A 20076-nucleotide genomic window follows, 5' to 3' on the forward strand; every position below is an offset into this window, starting at 1 on the left:
GCAACTGGGCCTCTGTTCAGGAGCGCTGATAAGAATTACCAGGGAAGGAATCCCTGGTACCCTGATTTTGCAGGCTACCTCTGCCTCTAGCATGGCATCTTCCATTATAACTCTCCCCTCTGCCCCAGGGGGAGTCGTTACTATGTGAATCCTGGAAAGGGCCTTGGGACTTTTTGAGCTACAGCCTTCCACTCCTCTGATTCCTCGAATAGGGCCATTACAGAGTGGAAAAGCATATGCCCACAGCAGAAAGTGTTTTTCCATCCTTCTCACATCTGGCAAGAATCTCTTTGACTTTGGGGCTGTTCGAGAAAAAAAATGCATCTCTCATGATTATTCTACACAAAAATGCATATTAACTTACAATTTCTTCACAAATATGTTTGATAAATTATTTAATATTTGTTCATGTTAAAAATGATACATAGTATAGATGCATAGTTATGCAAACCACAAATACTTATTGTAGCTCTGAGTGTTTCACAACTGTATTCTAATATCAAGCTGCAAGTGTATTAACAGATGGCTAAAGGTAAGGAAAGTGCTGAAGGGGTTAAGGGATGTTATAAAGACTGGTTTCTGAAAGCAAGAAAGAACACACTGTATGTAAGCTAGGACTTTCCCATGCTGTCTGGTCTCTTGGGAATGGGTTTGATGGAGTCAGGAATCTTCCAAGCTCACTGGGCAATCAGCTTAATCAGATCATTCATGGGGGAAGAGATCCAGGCAGTAGATGGATGGGCATGGAAAGTTTCTAGATATACTGACTCCTCAGAGGAAGGTTGTTGGGCAGTCCAGCCACCCCTCTGTTTAAGGATCTCCAAGATGTCACTAAATGAGACATCATCAGGGGGTGACTTTGGGGAACCGTCTCCTTCATCAAAGTCAGTATCATCTGTGTAAGACTCTTCAGGGGAGTCTAAGTGCTTCCTCTTGCAATTCCTTTTCTGGGGCAACTCCTCAGTGGGACTGACCAGGGAAGCAGCAGAAGAGGACATGACCACCATTATTGAATCCTGAGGTTTCTGTGACTGCTGTCCCAAATCAGGGGCTGGTGGAAGCTATGGGCAAGGGGAAGGAATGGGGTGCTGTTCCAAAGAAAGAGAAATTGACTTGGAACTCATAATGGACAAGGCTCTCTCCATTGCTTGGAAGGCAGGTCCCCCCCATAGAGGGATGGGAGGCCGGAATCGAAATAGACTCCTTCTAAACCGTGGTCCCACTCCGCACCAAGGAGACCACCACCGACCCCAAAGCCGGTGTTAAGCTTACATGTGCTGAAGCCCTGAGAAGCATGGATGGTTTCGACAAGGTCGGTGTTGAACCATGCTCCCCTGAACTGATAAAGAAGTTTTGACCCCAAGAGGTCTCTGGTTCTGACAGAACCGAAGAGCTCAGGGTAGTTATCGGCATTGGAGACCAGGCTCTCACTGGCACCGATGCAGTCAATTACCGGGACTGTCAGAACCAGAAACGCCAAAGGCTCAGTTGGAGTCAGAGGAGGATGGAGTGAGAAACTGGTAAGGTTCTAGAGCCAGAAGTGCTAAGAACCAAGGATCTGGCTAATCCCCTCGCCACCAGGAGCTGATCCACTAGGCTCATGACATCGGATTCTGTGAGGCTTTTGGTAAAGTGGACCAAATGGACTGACAGAGACCAGGGTCTATCCAAAAAGGGGCTTGCAGGTCGGTCAACAAAAGGGTCAAATCTTGGGGAATATCTGATTCTCAGTAAATCCTTAAAAGAAAACTCCTTTGGTTCTGAAGTCTGTGGAATGGAGGAGTGAGAAATGGCCTGCATTGGAGAAGTACCATACAGTGGTTGCAGGAGATGAGGTCGGCACCAATGGCGCTGATGAAGAGTGGAGTTTTCCCTCTGGTTCTACCAAAACTGTGGGAACCGGGGAAGACTTAGCCTTTTTAACAGTCAGTTCCGACAAAAATATAGGAACCAAGAGGCTCCTCTTCTTAGAAATCCCATGTCTAGAAGACTAGGAGGAAGTATGGGAACTAATATCCATTTTGAAAGTAGCAGATATGGCCTTCTCAAAACAAGATTTTTATTAAGCCTTTAAGAGTCAGCATGTTCTTTCTTTCTACAAGGGCCCGGCGGCTAAAACCATGACAGATGGCACAGTCTTCCTGAAAATGCACTGGGCTCAAGTAATGCATGCACAAGTCATGTCCGTCTGAATCTGGCAACTTACTGTCACACTTCTGGCACCTCTTAAAGCTAGAAGTGCCTTTAGACTTTTCAGCCATGAAAGAGAAAGATCGCACTCACACACACACACACACACACACACACACACACACACACACACACACACACACACACACACACACACACACACACACACACACATACACACACACACATATGCACACACACTAAAGGGAGAAGGAAAGAGGAAGGGTTTTTTTTGAAAGGAAGTACCAACAGTGGTACTAAAGGGTTACCATAGTAGTAGAAAGAGAAAAAGGGAAGACGTACCAACAATGGTATGGGAGATTACCCTAATGGTAAGAGGACAGGAAGAGAAAATACACTAAAATGAATAACAGAGGAGCTGGGTAAAGAATAAGATCATTAGAGAATAGACTACTAAAAGAGAGTCAAAAATGATAAATTAACACAATTGTAAGAAAATGAGCTGACAGGATAGGAACGCATAGGCATTTAAAATGGCAAACGAGGTAATCTAGAGATGAGCATTATGGATAGAGCTAAGCTCAAGAGTTTTTGGAAGGCGAAAGCTGGAATAATGGCCAAGTCGCTTCCGAGGTATGGAACCAAACCCACAGTCAAGGATTAAGTGAAGATTGACAACATCAGATCAAACTTCTACAAGGCCATCTAACAAAAGCTTTTGCTAGCATATATTATTAAAACACAGTACATTTAATCTGAGATCAAAAGAAAGGCAGTATTAAAACACAGTATATTTAATTCAATATCAGTGGAATCGATCAACAACTATTCTCCTGCAAATGTAAATACTTCTTAAACAGAAACTATAAGAAGACTATAGAGCCAAAAGTGGAATTCAAAAAGCTCAGTCTAGTTAACTACGAAGCCAGTGTTTCTCAAACATAAGTGTAACTCAGAAATTAGTATGTGGAGAATGTCATTAGATTATTTAATTAATCAAAGACTGATGAATAGCAATCAGAGACTGAGAGATGGCGAATATCTTCTGACTGTAAGAAGTGAAGGGTCCACCCTGTTAGCGTCTTTCACAATGCCAATGCTGCCAGCAAGACAGACAAGTCAGATGAAAAAGAGTGCATAAAAGTTAAATGTGTGCGAAAGCACACACTTGCAGCCACCTCAGTGTCTCCAGGTATAAAATGCAAGTGGTGGCAGATTAGGTACACCATAAATTAAACTAAAGTCTAAAGCAGTGGCAACTGCTACACTTGGAAATTGAGGTCAGCAAGGAAGAGTGACCTAAAAAGAGTAGCAAAAAACAAAATTAAGAATATTTCTTTAGATGTCCTGAGTTTTCTTCTTACTTTATGTGTTTTACCTTCGTTGATGCATTTCTGCAAATACACATCCAAAACTCCAGATGTCTACAGAAGGTTTGTAACTGGAATAAAGCAGGACTTCTGGAGCTCTATACCAGAGAGTAACAACCTATAATAACCAAAACAAAATATTTTGATTAACAGAAATACGTTAAAATGGTATACTTACCTAAACTCAGTTCAGCTATAAGCATTTGAAAGCTGTAAGTGCTGAAAAATTCATAACAGGTCATGCTACAAGACAAGACTGCACAGAATACTGCACTACAGCTACAGTGCCTTATATGATTATATTCATTTTTCATCTATAAATACAACGCTGCTTACCTAATGACAGCATAACAACAAAACGTCACAGTATATCTCTTTCTGTAGATGCATATCCAGCCAACATTGGAAAGGTTTTTTTTTTCTGTCAGCCTAAGCACAATATAAGCATTTGCAGTGCTGAATGATGGCTTGGACTGCTGTTGAAAAGCTATGAAATAAGGAAGGATAGAAAGGAGGATCAACTAAGCATATCAGAAACACTGCAGATTACTGAAGAGATAAACTTGCAAGGTACTGCTTGAGGCCAATCAGCACATTATTGAACTAATACTGCTCTCTTAACTAAGACCTACAGACTCTGCTGTTAGAGTACAGGCAGATCTAATGAAGAGTGAATGACATTTTAATCAACTAACTAAAAAAGTGAGAAATAAAAAGCAGAAATAAAACTCCCTTCTCAGTTCAAAAGCAGATTCCAACTACAGTGAAATATAATGGAGAATTATAAAAATGGGCAAGGAAAACTGACCAATTTGGTATGGCTTAGTGGTAAATCACTTTGTCTATGGTGTGCAGGGTCCTGGGATCGAGCTTTGCAGAGGCTGTTTATTTCACCCCGGGGATCATGTCAGTCGCCCTGCTAGACAGGGGTCCATTGAAGAAATATCCAGTGAATTGTTATGGCTAGACTTGTATAGGCCCTAGGGCTGACAGCCTAGTACCAACATATGAACCTATGAAAACAATAAAAAACAACAAACTCCAGAGGTACACATCCCCAACTCAAATACATTAGTAACTCTGTGTAAAAAAAGAAATAGAATAAAACCTGAATCAAACCTGTTGCACAGATTGAACGCACTTTGCAGTAATAAGGACACCGAAACTCAAATTTAAGTATATTACCTGATTAAAAAACAGTAAAATAATCCAATAAGTTAAAACATCCCCAGAAGAAAGTAAAAGCATAAATTCCAAAAATAGATATGAAACAAGGAAGGTAGAAAGTGAATGCCATGAAATAAAATTAGTCACCATAGCAACAGAAAGCAGCCACTCTGAATTGGAAGTCAAATTACGCACACACAATTGCATAGAAAGAATTTGTCGGGCACTGACTGACCCAATAAGTAAAGCTAAAGGTATAGTACACAAAAGCAAAATACTACATGAATACCAAAAAAACACATTAAAATACAAATAAAACACACAAAAATTTCCACAGAAATGCCATTAAATAAAGGCATCACATATACTATCAACTAACCCAACCTAAGAAAATAAATGATGGTGATAGGGTTGCGCTCCTACTTACACATATTTATTATTATTATTATTATTATTATTATTATTATTATTATTATTAGGAGCTGCCACCAAAATAATTATCTTTGTGTATATCTTGTGATGCAACAAGCATATCTACCTAAAAAATGATGGGTGAAAACAATTATTGGTTGACTATAATTATCTTTCACTTCTTGGACTTGCTATGACAGTCACTGCTCTTTTGTCAATATTTCTGTGTCTGTGTTATCTGGAAAACAGTATATGGGTTGGTATAACACTGTGCTTCTAATACATAAGCCTCATCATCTGGACTCATTCACCTCCCAGAACTCAGCAGAAGCATTAAGCAAGCAATAATGCCAGACAGGGTGTGTGTTAATGTGTAATTAATGCCAGCCTGGGGTGTTATAAGGCCCAACATCACAGACAGAGGACCTCTACACTCCTGGAAGAGCGTTAATTAAACATTAGCACACACCCTGGAGGGCATTATTGCTATTAGAGAATGGGCTCTCTGTAAAATTGTTGTGTTTTACTTACTTATTTTTTATTACTATATTTTTTAAATATATTTTTGATGTAAAATAGTTCCTCCACCCAATGTTTCAAATTTGCTGTAGTATATGTTAATGGTGTTGCAGGAAGCATTTTACATCCAAAATATGACACTTGAAAAAATAACCAGGTATTTACTTTATTTTTTGGTCCATTACTCCTAAATCATTTGGTTCGTTGGCAGTCATTTGAGATTCAAGTTACTGCATAATGGCATACACATTTGTGTTTCAGACTTTTATTTCCTTCAGAAAATTCATGCACAAATCCTTTACTTAAGCAACTTTGTAATTTTATAATAGCAATAATTAAAATATGCTTCTATTTTAGAGCCTCTGTTCCCCCTTTATTTTAGGCTTTATCCAGATTTCTTCATCTGAAACTTCCAGCGGTTTGCAAACTTCTTTACTGTTGTTGCTGCCAGCAGTCATCTCATTCACTCGCTGTCTCTCTCTCAAACACACACCTCTGCTTCAGAAAATGCATGCTAATGGAAACCCTGTTATTTTAGTAGTTTTCTAAGTTTATAAGAGCAATATTTAAAATACGTCCCTATTTTTGGTCCTTTGTTCCCCCATTACTTGTGTCTCGATTTCTTGTGCTAAGAGGTTGAGAGGTATGGAAATCTCTTAAATGATGCTGCTGCTGTCAGGGGAAAGGTTGATCTCCTGTCACTATCTTTCTCTCACACTCATGCTCACACACACACAGTCTCTTCTACTTTCGTACATGCATTCAATCACAGACGCAGACAGCAACATAAACGCACATACACACACACCTTTTCCTGTTTAATTTATTTTTTTACACCCGCTAAACAGGAAAAGTGCTGATTAGTGAGTGTAAAATAATAGCCCAATCTCTCTTTTACTCTCACACACAGACATAAACACATACACGTTTTTATTTTTTCTTTTACACCCACCAAACAGCTAAAGCGCTGCTAAGCGAGTGTAAAATAATAGTGGATGTTAGTTTTTTTTCTGTTCAAGCTCCATGGCAGCTTGATATACAGACTCGTTTTTCAGCTAGCATTACATGTACATTAATACCCTGTTGGAGAGTGTTCGTTCTCCAAGCAGGGTGCTGATGTACAGTTCGCCCATTCTCTAAGCAGTGTTAGCACATGGTTATAAACTCGACTGTGCAATAGAACAAGACAGTTTGACAGTAGGGTCTCTTAAATGATCAGCTCCAAGTACAAACGTAGCTTCACTAGGTTAATTCTGAGCCAAATACTAAATTTACAAGCAAAAATGCAAATCTGGCTTAAGAAAAACAAAAGAAAGTGCTGTTTTAATTTTCAAGTACCACTCTGTGTGCAAAAAGCTTAAGTCTGTTTTTTGTAATATTTTCAAATAAAGCAATACTTCATTTTTCTTTTTTTTTTTTTCAAAACAGTTTTTTCCACTTAAAAGATTGCCCTGAAAACTTTATACCAAAATTTTATACGGTTAAAATTTTTTAACCCTGCATAACAATAAATTAGTTAAAATGGGTAGAGGAACTATTTCAAAATTGAAACTGCAAAAAATACAGATGCCCACTTCGTAAGTGCAACAAAGTTACTTGGGTGCGTGCATGGATCAGATGTTACAGCATGTCCGGGGAAAGTGAGGCACCCGCCCTTTGGGTTATTGCCTTATTGAAAACTTAGACGATATTTACCACCCTAAAAGAATTATGCTAAAACTCCCAGGGGAAGAAAAATCTAACGATTTTTCTTCCCTAAAACAGGGTAATACTATCACTGATTAATGTGCAAAATGAAGCAGAATAATGTTGTGAGGCCACTCCGTAAGGCTGGCCTTGCTACCAACCCAGGTTACAGACTTATCAGTCTTACAAGTCTCATCTGCAAAGCCATGGACTGTATTATAACTGACCTCATGAAATGCAATATCAAGAATCTTATAAGACTTGACTCCAAACCATTTGGCTTTGTGAAGAGTAGCTCCTGTCTTCTAAATCTGGGTAACTTCTTTGAAAGGGTAGTACAATCTATAGACAGTGGCCATGTGGAACATGTAGTGTATCTTGACCTGTCTAAGGTTGTCAACAAATCAATCCATTTGTGGTAAGGTGGATAGCAAACTGGGCAAGTGATAGAACGCACACAGTTTGAGTTCAGGAGTCTCATCAAAATGCATGAAAGTGGCCAGCAGTATCTCTCACAGCTCAGTGCTGGGATCTATCCTTTTTGACCTTTACTCCTCAGATCTCCAAGCAAAGAACCAAGACCTATGGATAACAAAATTTGCTGACTGCAAACAAATCACCCACTGAAACCAAACTCTCTAGCATGAACTCTACCTGATAAACTCTTACTGTACTAAACATGGGCTCAAACTAAATGCTAAAACACGTAGTATTGTCACTTTCGGCATATAATCTTCTACCTTTATCATACTACATAAACAGCACATTACTTCAAAATGAAAATGTAGTCAGGGACCTGGGAACTTGGGTTGATAATTCCCTCTTTTGACCATCATGTGACAATGGTTTGTCAGGAAATCTTGTTATTTAGTATAGTTAATTGCAAAAGGAAAGTGCTCAAGGTCTAAAGAGGTAAACACTCCCCTATACTCCGAATTGATCAGACCAATTACTGAGAACAATGCCACCTTCGGGATATACCTCACTAAACATATCAAACAATAAGAAATATTCCAAAGATTCATAACCAAAATGATTAAAGATGTAAAGTCTGTCAGATATCAAGAGAGACTGGAAGCTCTATCCCTTTATTCAGTGTCTTATAGGCATTTGAGGAGAGATCTCTGTCTAACTTTCTGCACCATAAAAGGCCCAGTTTTCTTGGACCTCCTGCATATTCGCAGGTCCAATGGCTCCTCCAGTACTAGAACTGAGGATCTAAATCTTCACTAACAGATGAATAAAAACATGATAGAGGGGCATGTTTGTAACAAAGTGCCTTCCAAATGTCTGAAAAAACTCCAGACATTGGTTCTACTATCTCTGCTTCTACCATGTGATTGAGCATGGCAGGAAACAGTTCTGTCTAGTCTGGTAAGTGTAGGGGAATTACCCCGAAAAGGACAGGATTTTCTATCCACTACCAAGTGTACCTTTAACTAATTATTCTCAGAACCTACTTGTCTTTGACTATTTGCAGCCACACTGCAGGGCTGAGAGAGCCTGGGGGATAGAGGAAGAGCAGAAAGGATGGGGGTGGGGGTGGTATGTGGGTTCTGTGACATGCACAGTGATTCCTTTGGGGGTGATGATCCTTTTTTTGTAAAGGAACCTCTCTTGTTTGGCTTTGAAGAATTATCATCCTGCCATTTCCTTTTGGAAAATCTTTTTGTTTGGCTGCGATTTTTGTTTGTTCTGCCCCTTGAAGGAAGATGCCTTGTTTGTGGAGACCTTGGGTACAGGAAACATCCTAGATACCGCATGTATTAATTTTCCTGTATCATCCACTGTTTGAGAATCTGTGTAACAGAGGTTCCAAACACCAATTCAGAACTTAATGGTGCTTTCAAAATTTCCTCATTTAAATCAACAGAGAAGTTCTGATTACATAATCAAGGATAGCATCCTAATACAACAGAAGAAGCAGTATTTCTTTAGACTGTATCTGCACAGTCAAGCACATCTCTCAAAACATGTTTTGAAACCGGAGTCAAATTAGAAACAACTTAATTCATATAAGATTTTTGCTCTGCAAATAAGGATGCAGCAAAATCCTCCAAACTGTACGCACACTTTAAAATACATTTCCACATATAGTCTTGGTAATTTAACATTTTAAAGGCTAGATTACTAGAAACATACATCTTTTTGGCCTGAAGATCTAACCATTTTCCCTCTTTGCTAAGGACGTTGGATTAGATGAAGCCAAGGACTTTTTATTTGGTCTGGCAGCTGTGGAGACCGCAGCTGGGTCAGCAAGCAGTCATATTAGAAAAGAGACCTGACATATCTAGGATGACCTACATTTTCTCTGAGTCTTTTTAGGGATGGATGGAGATACTGGTGTCCTGTGAGCAGCTTTATAAACATCTTCCAAGGCCAACAAGGGGTGTAGCCACAGAATTCAGCATCTCGTCCTCTATAAGATCATATACTCTTCCTTACCCTGGGGTAGTTCCTGATTGCACTCAAGCAAAAACATCACTAAATCTAGCCATCATCTGAAGAAAAGTAAACCCTTGTTTGGACTTGCTCTTAGGTTCACCTGTTGGAAAATCAGAATGATTGGACTCAGTGTCATCTAGGAAATCAACATTGTTTTCATCAGATTCCTCATCATTTTCTGAAACTAACAGAAAGGGCTGTAGCCAAACTAGCATTAGTGCCATGTATGGAAATGCAACCACCAGACTTAGCTGAGTACAGAACACTCACAGCCAAGGAAACCACATCAGCCTTATAAACAGTTATAATCTGATTATCAGCTGTGCGGTAAAGCTTCTGTTTCTTTGTCTTGTGAATGTTACTACTACATAAAATATCTAGGAACACAATATCATGTCTGGTAAAGGGTCTTTTATGCTGTACTACTCCTGTAACTAAAGGGTTTGGTTCTCCAGTACCTGTGCCAGGTAGTAGAACAGTCCTGGAGGATGTGTCCAAACCTTTTTCCACAGTGGCTGGAAAGCTACACTAGAGGGAGACAGAGAAAAAGGAAAGTGGTCTGGGGCCAAGCAGTGGCCCTGACAGAATCACTAACCATAGGCTGTGGCATTTTTTTTTTTGTTTCATCTTTTTAGGTGCAACCGGATTTAACAAGGTGGGCAGAGTTAAGATCAGTCAGGTCAGAGGAGAAAACACCAGCCACAATAATACACTGACAGCGCTAGATAATGTATCACAATAAGCACTTAAAGTTTATAGAAACATGTACACCCGCACACAACTAAATTCTAAACTGTGTCATTATCACAAAAAAATATTTGAAATGTGTTAAAAATTATTTTACAACTGACAGAAGTTAAACAATTTCCAGTACACAAAGTCCAAACACCAAAGCAACCAGTGTGCCAAATCAGTGTTAAAAAATAGCTCCACACACTTTAATCATGTTAAACAGGCACAAAATAATATTTAATAGCAATTTAAACTATATATTTTCTTGTCACAGAAAGTAAAATCTCCACAGTACATTTATATAACTTCATTCAGGATAAAATCATGATTTGATGTTTAAAACATAGAGAACAGAGTCATACATACAGTATAAATGCTGAAAAATGCAAATTCTGCAATATTTTCTTGTCAAACGATGAAAACAAAGCACAGTATCAACAGTAAATACAGGTGTGACTAATGTGTGGTATTGACTACACGAGATAGCCTCTAGTTTCTAACAGCGCATACACACTAAACATCCAACAGAAATAAAAAGAAGTTATGTTCTTACCATAACGTTCCATGTGGAGTGTTCATCTCGCCTTTGTTTTTACACACGGGTTCGGAGCCGATCCTCGGCTCCGAGTTGGCCGCATAGCAAAGCTCTGCATCTAAGAGAAGCTCGAAACCAGGCTATATCCCACAATCCTCCCTGCCATTACTCAGATCTAGTTTGCAAGCAAACCAGAAAAAAACAATAACCCTGAGGTATTAAGGCTACATACTGTTACAAAGGAAAAAAGTTAGAGACACCATCTCACTGACAACCAAGTAGGGGTAAAGAAAGATACCCGGAAGAGGTAAAGACATGTGGACCAGACTCTAGTCCTACTCGTTCTTCCAAACCGTGAGGGAGGGAAAAAAAGGGGGGGAATGTAAAAACAAAGGCGAGATGAACACTCCACATGGAACGTTATGGTAAGAACATAACTTCTTTATGTGAGAGTGTTCAATCTCGCCGTTTGTTTTTACACACGGGTAGCGTCCCTAGCTCCGTCACCCTGAGTGACTCATGGAAGAACGTTCCTGAGCACAGTGGAACCAAAGGATGTTCTGTCTTTGGAGGCTTTGTCAACCCTATAATGAGTGATGAAAGTATGTGGTTTAGACCACGTGGCTGCTGCACAAATCGTGTCCAAAGGCAGGCGAGCTGCATGAGCCAAGGAAGTGGAGACGGACCTAGTAGAATGGCCTTTTGGTTTGGTGGGTAAGGCCTGATTTGATTTAGAATATACAAAGGCTATACAATCCGTAAGCCATTTAGAAAGAGTGCGTTTTGTAACTGCCATGCCCTTTACATTATCTGCAAACGCAACAAAAAGTTGATCTGTTTTTCTGTAGTCTTTAGTCCTGTCTAAATAAAATTTGAGTTGCCTGTGGACATCTAACTTGTGCAACATATATTCCAACTTGCTGGTATGGTTTTTGAAGAAAGTAGGGAATTCAATGGATTGATTAATATTTATGACAGAGCATACCTTAGGAAGGAAGGACGGATTTGTTCGTAAAGAAACTCTATCTGGGTGAAAATTTAAGTAAGGAGGTTTAACAGACAGTGCTTGCAGCTCTGAAACTCTCCGAGCTGAAGTAACCGCTGCAAGAAAAAGAGTCTTCCAAGACAGAAATTTCAGGGGGCAAGAAGAGGCTGGTTCGAAAGGTGGTAACATTAGTTGTGACAACAACAAATTTAAATTCCATGGGAATAAAGGGTCTCTGACAGGAGGTCGAAGATGGAAGGAACCTTTCATAAAAGCTTTACAAAGCCTGTGGGACATGATAGAAGAACCATTCTCACCAACATGGAAGTTGGATATGGCAGCCAACTGCACTCTTAATGTGGAAGTCGAGGCCCCTTTATGGAAAAGGATGGAAAGAAATTCTAGGATTTTATGTAAAGGAGCAACCAAGGGGTCCAAGTGTTGATTAGATGCCCAGTACACAAAGCGTTTCCATTTACTGTTGTAAAGTTTTGTGGTGGAAGCCTTATGAGAGGCAACCAAAATTCGCTGCACTGCCAGAGAGAGAAGATCAGACCTGGCTAGGCGGGGAAGTGGAGCAGCCAAACTGCTAGTTTGAGGGATAGAAGAGACGGGTGAAGAACTCCCAACGAATGTGTCAGTAGATCTAGTACTGGGTCCAGGATCCAAGGTTCCTCCATTTGATGGGCTCGAAGAAAGGGGAACCATATCTGTCGAGGCCAGAATGGGGCTATGAGTATAATTGTCCTTTCCAGGTTCATGGCTTTCTGGAGAAATCTGGGAATCAAGGGGATAGGTGGGAATGCATATAGGAGACCCGGGGGCCAATCGTGTATCAGTGCGTCCCTGGGGACATCCCCTGGAGGGGGTAGAAGGGCAAAATAGCTTCTGCATTTGGCATTCATCGGGGAGGCGAATAGATCGCAGCAAGGCTGGCCCCATTTGCAGAAAATTCTCTCCGCCACTTGTAATTTGAGGGACCACTCGTGAGGTAACAGGATGGCTCTGCTCAACCTGTCCGCAATGACGTTGGATGACCCCGGGATGTGCGTTGCTATCAGAAAGCGACCCGTGGACTCTGCCCATTGCCAAATTCTCATGGCCTCTCTGCATAATGGGTAAGATTTGGTTCCCCCTTGTGTGTTTATGTACCAGACTACAGACATGTTGTCTGTCTGAACTGCTACTGTCCCTAGAGGTAGGAGGGTTTGAAAGTGTTGCAACGCCAGGAACACCGCCCTCATTTCTAGAACATTTATGTGCAGGTTGTACTCGATGTTGGACCATTCCCCTTGGACTGTTCTTCCCTGAAAAAGTCCCCCCCACCCTATCAGGGAAGCGTCCGTGGTTATAGTGGCTGTCGGATTTGGTAGAACAAATGGACGACCCATAGTGAGATCCTGGCTGGACACCCACCATGAGAGGTCTCGTTTGCAGGAATCTGTTATCAGGATCTCGTACTTTAGAGGTAACTGTTGGAACGACCACTGCGTGAACAGTAGCCATTGGAGGAGTCTCATGTGCAGCCTTCCCATGGGAATCGCAATCAGGGACGCTGCCATGAGGCCCAAAACTTTCGATACCAATTTGGCCGGGGCTTTCCTGCATTGCAGCAGAAGAAGAACCTGTTCCTTGAGGGATGAAGCTCTTACTTGAGGGAGCTTTACTAATGTTAAACGGGTATCTAGGTCCGCTCCGATAAATGAAATATGCTGTGAGGGCGATAAGACAGATTTTTTGAAGTTTATGGAAATCTCTAGGTGGGAACACAGGTTGACTGTATAGTTTCTTGCTTGTATGAGGAGACGCTCGGTGGTGGCGGTGAGGAGCCAGTCGTCCAGATAGGGAAACACCCGGAATCCTAGACATCTCAAGTGAGATGCTACCACTGCCATGCATTTGGTGAATATCCTGGGGGCTGACGTGAGCCCAAAGGGCAGGGCTCGAAATTGAAAATGACTGACTCCCAGCCGGAAGCGCAGGTGATCTCTGGACGGTCTGGCCATCTTGATGTGATAGATCTCAAGGACGCATACTATTGAGCACATCCAGTCGTCCTTCTGTAAAAATGGAAGGATCGATTGAAGCGTGACCATCCGGAACTTTTCCTTCTTTACGAAGGTATTGAGATTGCTGAGATCCAAAATGGGTCTCCAGTCCCCTATCTTTTTCGGAACTAAAAAGAACCTTGAGTAAGTTCTGGATCCTTTTTGGTCCGCCGGGACTGGCTGAATGACTCTTTTTTCGAGCAGCTTTGAAATTTCTATTGCTGCTTGGCCTCACAGACGGGGTGGCACATCTGGAGACCTTCTGTGTTGAGGTGGAGTTGATATAAAGGGTATTTTGTATCCTCTGGTTACAGTGCTTTTTACCCAGGAGTCTGAGGTGAGAGTTTGCCAGGCCTGTGGGTATAAAGCCAAGCGACCCCCGACTGCCTCCAGAGCAGGACAGTCAGGCCTCCATTCAGGAGTGCTGGAAAGGCTTACCAGGGATAGTATCCCTGTCGGCTTGGTTCTGCGGACCCCCTCTGCCGCCGAGGCGGCGTCTTCCATGTCTGCCCCCCCTCTGCCTCTGGGGGGGGGGTTCACTCTGTGTGGCCTGTAAAGATCCCTGAGTTCTACGGAACCACATTTTTCCGCCTCGTTGCCCTTTGGGGTACGGTCTGGATGGAACAGAAAAACAGACTCCGACAGCAGACAGAGTCTTTCCTTCTTTCTCACACCGAGTTAATGTCTCTTTCACTTTGGGCCCAAAAAGAGTGGCACCATCAAAGGGGGCATTGGCGAAAGAAGACTTGAAGGCTTCCGCAAAAGAGCACAGCCGCATCCAGGATTGTCTTCGTAGAGCCCTACTCGACCCTTCAGCCGCATACGAGATGAGCCTCATGGACGAGTTCACTACGGAGGTAAGGGTGTTAAGTTGTGCTGTCACCTTATCTGAAACAGCAGCATCTGTGTTACCCTGGAGGGTATCTCTCAGCTCCTTGATGAGATCCCTCTGTAGTCGTGTAAAATGTGTCAAATAGTTTAGCGAACGCATGGAAAAAGTCGCTGAACTAAAAACGCGCTTCCCGTGTCTGTCCATAGTCCTAGAATCCTTATTAGGAGGATGAACAGAAGAGGAAGACTCCGACATCTCCTTTTTAGTGGCTGCTGCCACCACCATAGCGTCAACGGGGACTCCTTTTGTTAGATACGTCTTGTCCTGGGGGGCAGTAATAAACTTACTTGGCTTTCTAGGGACCGGTTCCACTGTGTCCGGTGTCTCCCACACCCTTCGAGCAATTAATTCCATTAACTCATCGAAGGGCGGAGTAACCCAGGAGGTAGAAGGTTGAGCACCAAATGCCTTCAGCAACACTGACTCGTCCTCGGTGGGGGGTAGGGACTGCCAATCACCCCTCTGTTTTAATATCTCCAATATGTCCGCAAATGAGACATCTTCGGAGGGTGATTTTGGGGACCCCTCTGACTCATCCAAGTCAGTGTCAGAAGTTAAAGATTCCTGTGGGGAGTCTAAGTGCCTCCTCTTGCACAATCTTTTCCTCGGGACCTCATCGGAGGGGGATTCCGGTGAGGCCTCAGAGGAACAGGGGGCATCTTCTAGGGATGGCTGAGACAATGGTGCTCCACGCTTTGGATGTGTCGTGGGAACAGAAACAGAGAGCGGCTCCTTAGGGGAGGGAGAAGATGCGTCCGATGTAGTGGTTGTCTGTGTAGACAAAACCTTCCTCATGAGGTCAAAAACCCCTGAACCTCGGGCCGAGGACTCTCCCGGTTCCGAAGAACATGGAAGAATCCGAGACACAGGGCCCATGGGTCTCGACCCCGAGGACGGAGCCGAACCGATCTGCGCCGAGGCCCCGAGAGGGAGAGTCGGCACCGAAAGGTCGGTACGAATCTCGGTCATGGAACCAAGGAGAGATCGTCGACTCCTAGACTCACCTATCGGTTCCGATGGAGTCGAGGTAAGTGGTGTTGATCGTGCTATGGACGGTTTCGGCACCGGTGGCTCCACTATCATTGGCTCATCCTCTTCCGGCTCCGAAGACTGGATGGGTCTCGAAGGAGGACCTGTTGGAGATAAAGGGAGGCCTTCTAGTTTCGACACCAACTGGGAGGAAACTGCAATCAATTTGGAAAGAGCCGTGTTCTCCATCAGTTTCTGCATGACACGATCCACATCAGTGTCAGATAAAGGTCTGGAAGAACGGGTCGAAGGAGCCGAAGATGGCACCGACCGAAGAATCGACGGTGGCGGTAGTTCTGACACCGGTTCCAAGACCTGGGGCTCAGTGAGAGACAAACATTCGACGCTCGGCCCCGAAGTCTGTGGAACCGGCGAACGAACTCTGGAAGATGTACTCGGAGCAGATGACATGGGCTCTGACATCTTCGACCCCTTCGAAGACTTAGAAGCCTGGTCCGACTTGTCCAAGGCTTCTTGGAAAGCAGGCTTAAGAAGCCCCCTATCAACAAGTTTCCTGCGTCTATCTGTCATGACCCTCCCACTGAAGGAATGGCAAATGGAGCAATCCTCTTGCAAGTGGAGAGGGCCAAGACAGTAGACGCAGGAAGTGTGGTTGTCAGTGATGGACATTTTCTATCCACACTGACACCTTTTGAACCCACTCTTAACTTTTTCAGACATACTTAAAAAAAGGTAAGGTTTAAAATTAAAAGGGGATTTATAGTTAGAAAGGGGTAGGCCCCAAAGGGAAACCTAAAGAAAAAACTAACTATAAACTACACATAAACACACTACAGTAATTAAAATATAGTATCCAGAAATAAACTATAAGAGAATAATAACTTTTATGACTAAAAAGAAGAAAAAAAGACTATCTTATCTGCTATAACTCCTAATATCTGGTCCGAGCTCTCTGAAGCGATGTGACCTGTTGCAGCGGCAAACTAGATCTGAGTAATGGCAGGGAGGATTGTGGGATATAGCCTGGTCTCGAGCTTCTCTTAGATGCAGAGCTTTGCTATGCGGCCGAATCGGAGCCGAGGATCGGCTCCGAACCCGTGTGTAAAAACAAACGGCGAGATTGAACACTCTCACATTGAAAGTTTCCTCAGAAACAGTAAAAGCAAGTATCTATCAAAGATAGAAACCAATTTCTGTGAAGGGCACTGGACTTGCTTCTTTGGATAGCAGAAAAATACTGAACACTCACTTATTGCGACAGCTGAAGGCTTTGCTCTCAGGATATGCATAGCCAATCAGCAGTCACAGGAAGAGGAAGGGTGGAAGTCTCAGCTATTAAAGCTCGTCTGTACTTGGTTATCTTAGCAGATAGGCAGACTGGCATCATTCACAATCAAATAAATGAACAACAGATGGAAAATACATACAAAAACAGACCAAACCAACTATGGCACAAAATAAAAACATAAGCTTTACTCTCAGCTTTATTTAAATGAGATTTTTCTAGTGTATTATTATGACATTATTTATTGTAGCTGTTTTAAAATTTTATTTTGTCATGTGATTTAATTAAGTTCTGTGGACTATTTAATGAGTTGCTCTTGGCTTTTGTTTTAATTGGTCTGAAAAAGTGCTACAACAAGCATGAAAGCACTCACATGATTAAAGCTTATGTTTTTATTTTCTGTCGTGGTGGTTTGGTCTGTTTTATATACATGTTTGCTTTTGTTGACCATTCTACCATTTTCCATAGTGGAAATAAAGAAGTTATGTACTTACCATAACGTTCCATGTGAGTTGTTCATCTCGCCTTTATTCTTACTCATGGGTTCGGAGCCGAACCATCGGCTCTGAGTCAGCCGCTTTACTAGCTGAAGATCTCAGAGTAGCCCGAGGCCAGGTCCCTATCCCATGATGCTCTCTGTCCTACCTCAGATCTAGTTTGCTGAACCCAGCCTGAACAGGTGTAACTCAATAAATACTCCAGCCGGAGTAAGAAGTCCCAAAACAAGACCACCAGACTCAAAGTCTACTCGCTCTTCGAGACCGTGGAGGGGGAAGGTGGGTGGGAATGTAAGAATAAAGGCAAGATGAACAACTCACATGTTATGGTAAGTACATAACTTCTTTATGTGAAGTTGTTCAATCTCGCCATTTATTCTTACACATGGGTAGCATCCCAAACACCCTAATCCTGGGTGGCTCAAAGGAGTATACTCCTGAGGACAGTGAAACCAAAGGAAGCCCTGTCCACGTTGTAATGAGTGATAAAGGTATGAGGCTTAGACCAAGTGGCAGCTGCACATATAGTGTCCAAAGGTAAACGAGCGGTATAAGCCGAAGAAGTGGAGACGACTCTAGTTGAATGCGCCTTCACACCATGCTCTAATGTTTGGTTCGCTGAAGAGTAGATAAATTTAATGCAGTCAGTTAACCATTTGGAAAGGGTAACTTTAGAAACTGCTAATCCTTTCTTAGCATCAGCATGAGATACAAAGAGTTGGTCAGATCTTCTAAATTCCTTTGTCCTGTCCAAATAGAATCTCAGTTGTCTGTGGACATTAAGTTTATGCAACATGTATTCCAACTTATTAGAATGATTACTGACAAAGGTTGGAAGTTCAATAGTTTGGTTCAGATTGGTCTCAGAACACACCTTTGGCAGGAATGAGGGATTAGACCTCAGTGATACTCTGTCTGGATGGAACACCAAATATGGGGGTTTGATAGAAAGGGCTTGAAGCTCAGATACCCTGCGTGCTGAGGTAATGGCAACCAAGAAAACAGTCTTCCAAGAAAGAAACTTCAACTGACAGGATGATGCAGGCTCAAAAGGGAGAAGAATAATACGTGACGGCACAAAATTTACATTCCAGGGAGTAAAGGATTGTGAACAGGTGGCCTAAGATGAATGGTGCCCTTAAGGAAGTCTCTACATAATCTGTGAAACATCAAATTAGAACCTTCATCTCTGAGATGAAAATTCGAGAGCGCAACCAATTAAACTCTAATAGTGGCAGCTGCAGCATCTTCATGAAAAAGCTTAGATAGGAATTCCAGGATACTACTAATCGGGGCAACATAAGATCAATGTTACACACAGCAAACAGTTCAAAAAGAAAAAAGCACAAACGTAGTCCAAGTCCAAAAACCAGCTCTTTATTTCGGATCTGGTACCTCGGCCTTTAGCCTTCAAAGGATCACAGAAACTCTACATATTATCACAGTATAAATATACATTTTCTTAATAGTATAATTAATCTTAATTAATTAATTAACACAGCCTTCTGAAATAATCAATTTGAATGATTTCATGTGTTTAAAGGAACATTCACAGTTACATAAAAAGTAACAATTTTAAGGTTTTCCAAGTGAAAATAGCATTTAAATCCACTTAAGGATACCCACTTAAAAATATTTAAAGATATTTAAAGATAGAAATAGTCAGTACCAGCAATAAATCCTGCTTCCATTATTTATAAATTAATAATAAATAAATTACTAAATAGATTTCTACAAATAATTATATATTTCAGTATTATAGACACTACACAGTATGAATATTAGTTCATTACAACATTTAAGTACTTAATTCCAAATTTAATCCACCAGGTTTCAAAGTGTTATATTTAAGAATCATTTTTGTTTCCAATTCTAATAATTTTTGAATGAACATTTCTACACCTTCAAGGTAAAATGGCTTTCCTAAGATACAAAATTTTAAACTATTAGAGCAACCACCATGATGGTCCACAAAATGTTTAGCCACAGGACTGAATTCACTTTTATTTTTTATGTCCCTTAAATGTTCAAGTATACGAACTCGAACCATTCTTTTAGTCTGCCCTATGTACCATACATTATTACATGAACATCCCAATATGTATACAACTCCCACTGATCTACAATTAAAGTAAAATCTAGGTGAAAATGATATCCCATTAATTCTACTCGGATTTATAACCTTTACACAAATGCTACAGTGACCACAGGGATGTGTGCCTACGGGAAGATCTAAAATGTCATCTCCTTTCACAAAATTAAAGTTCAATAATTCTTTTAAGTTTTTCCCCCTCTTATAAGAGAATGTTACATGTTTCGGAAATAGATGACCTATATTTTCATCTTCACTAATGAGATGCCAA

General features: G+C 41.6%; 1 protein-coding gene across 1 annotated transcript in view; it reads right to left on the reverse strand.

Moving 5' to 3' along the window:
* Positions 1-2931: 2931 nt before the first annotated feature.
* The window catches only part of LOC122807685 (cyclin-dependent kinase 6-like), a 262411-nt gene continuing 245266 nt past the window's right edge, over positions 2932-20076 (reverse strand). Inside the window, exons 4-5 of the mRNA XM_044078637.1 lie at positions 3530-3639; positions 2932-3450 (exon numbers count right to left, since the gene is read on the reverse strand). Of these exons, the coding sequence (XP_043934572.1) occupies positions 3414-3450; positions 3530-3639 (147 nt within the window). The 3' untranslated portion in view covers positions 2932-3413. The remainder of the gene's footprint in view (positions 3451-3529; positions 3640-20076) is intronic.

The sequence above is a fragment of the Protopterus annectens genome, chromosome 7.part1 (assembly GCF_019279795.1).
Source record: "Protopterus annectens isolate FY-2018-M chromosome 7.part1, PAN1.0, whole genome shotgun sequence".
NCBI lineage: Eukaryota > Metazoa > Chordata > Ceratodontiformes > Protopteridae > Protopterus > Protopterus annectens.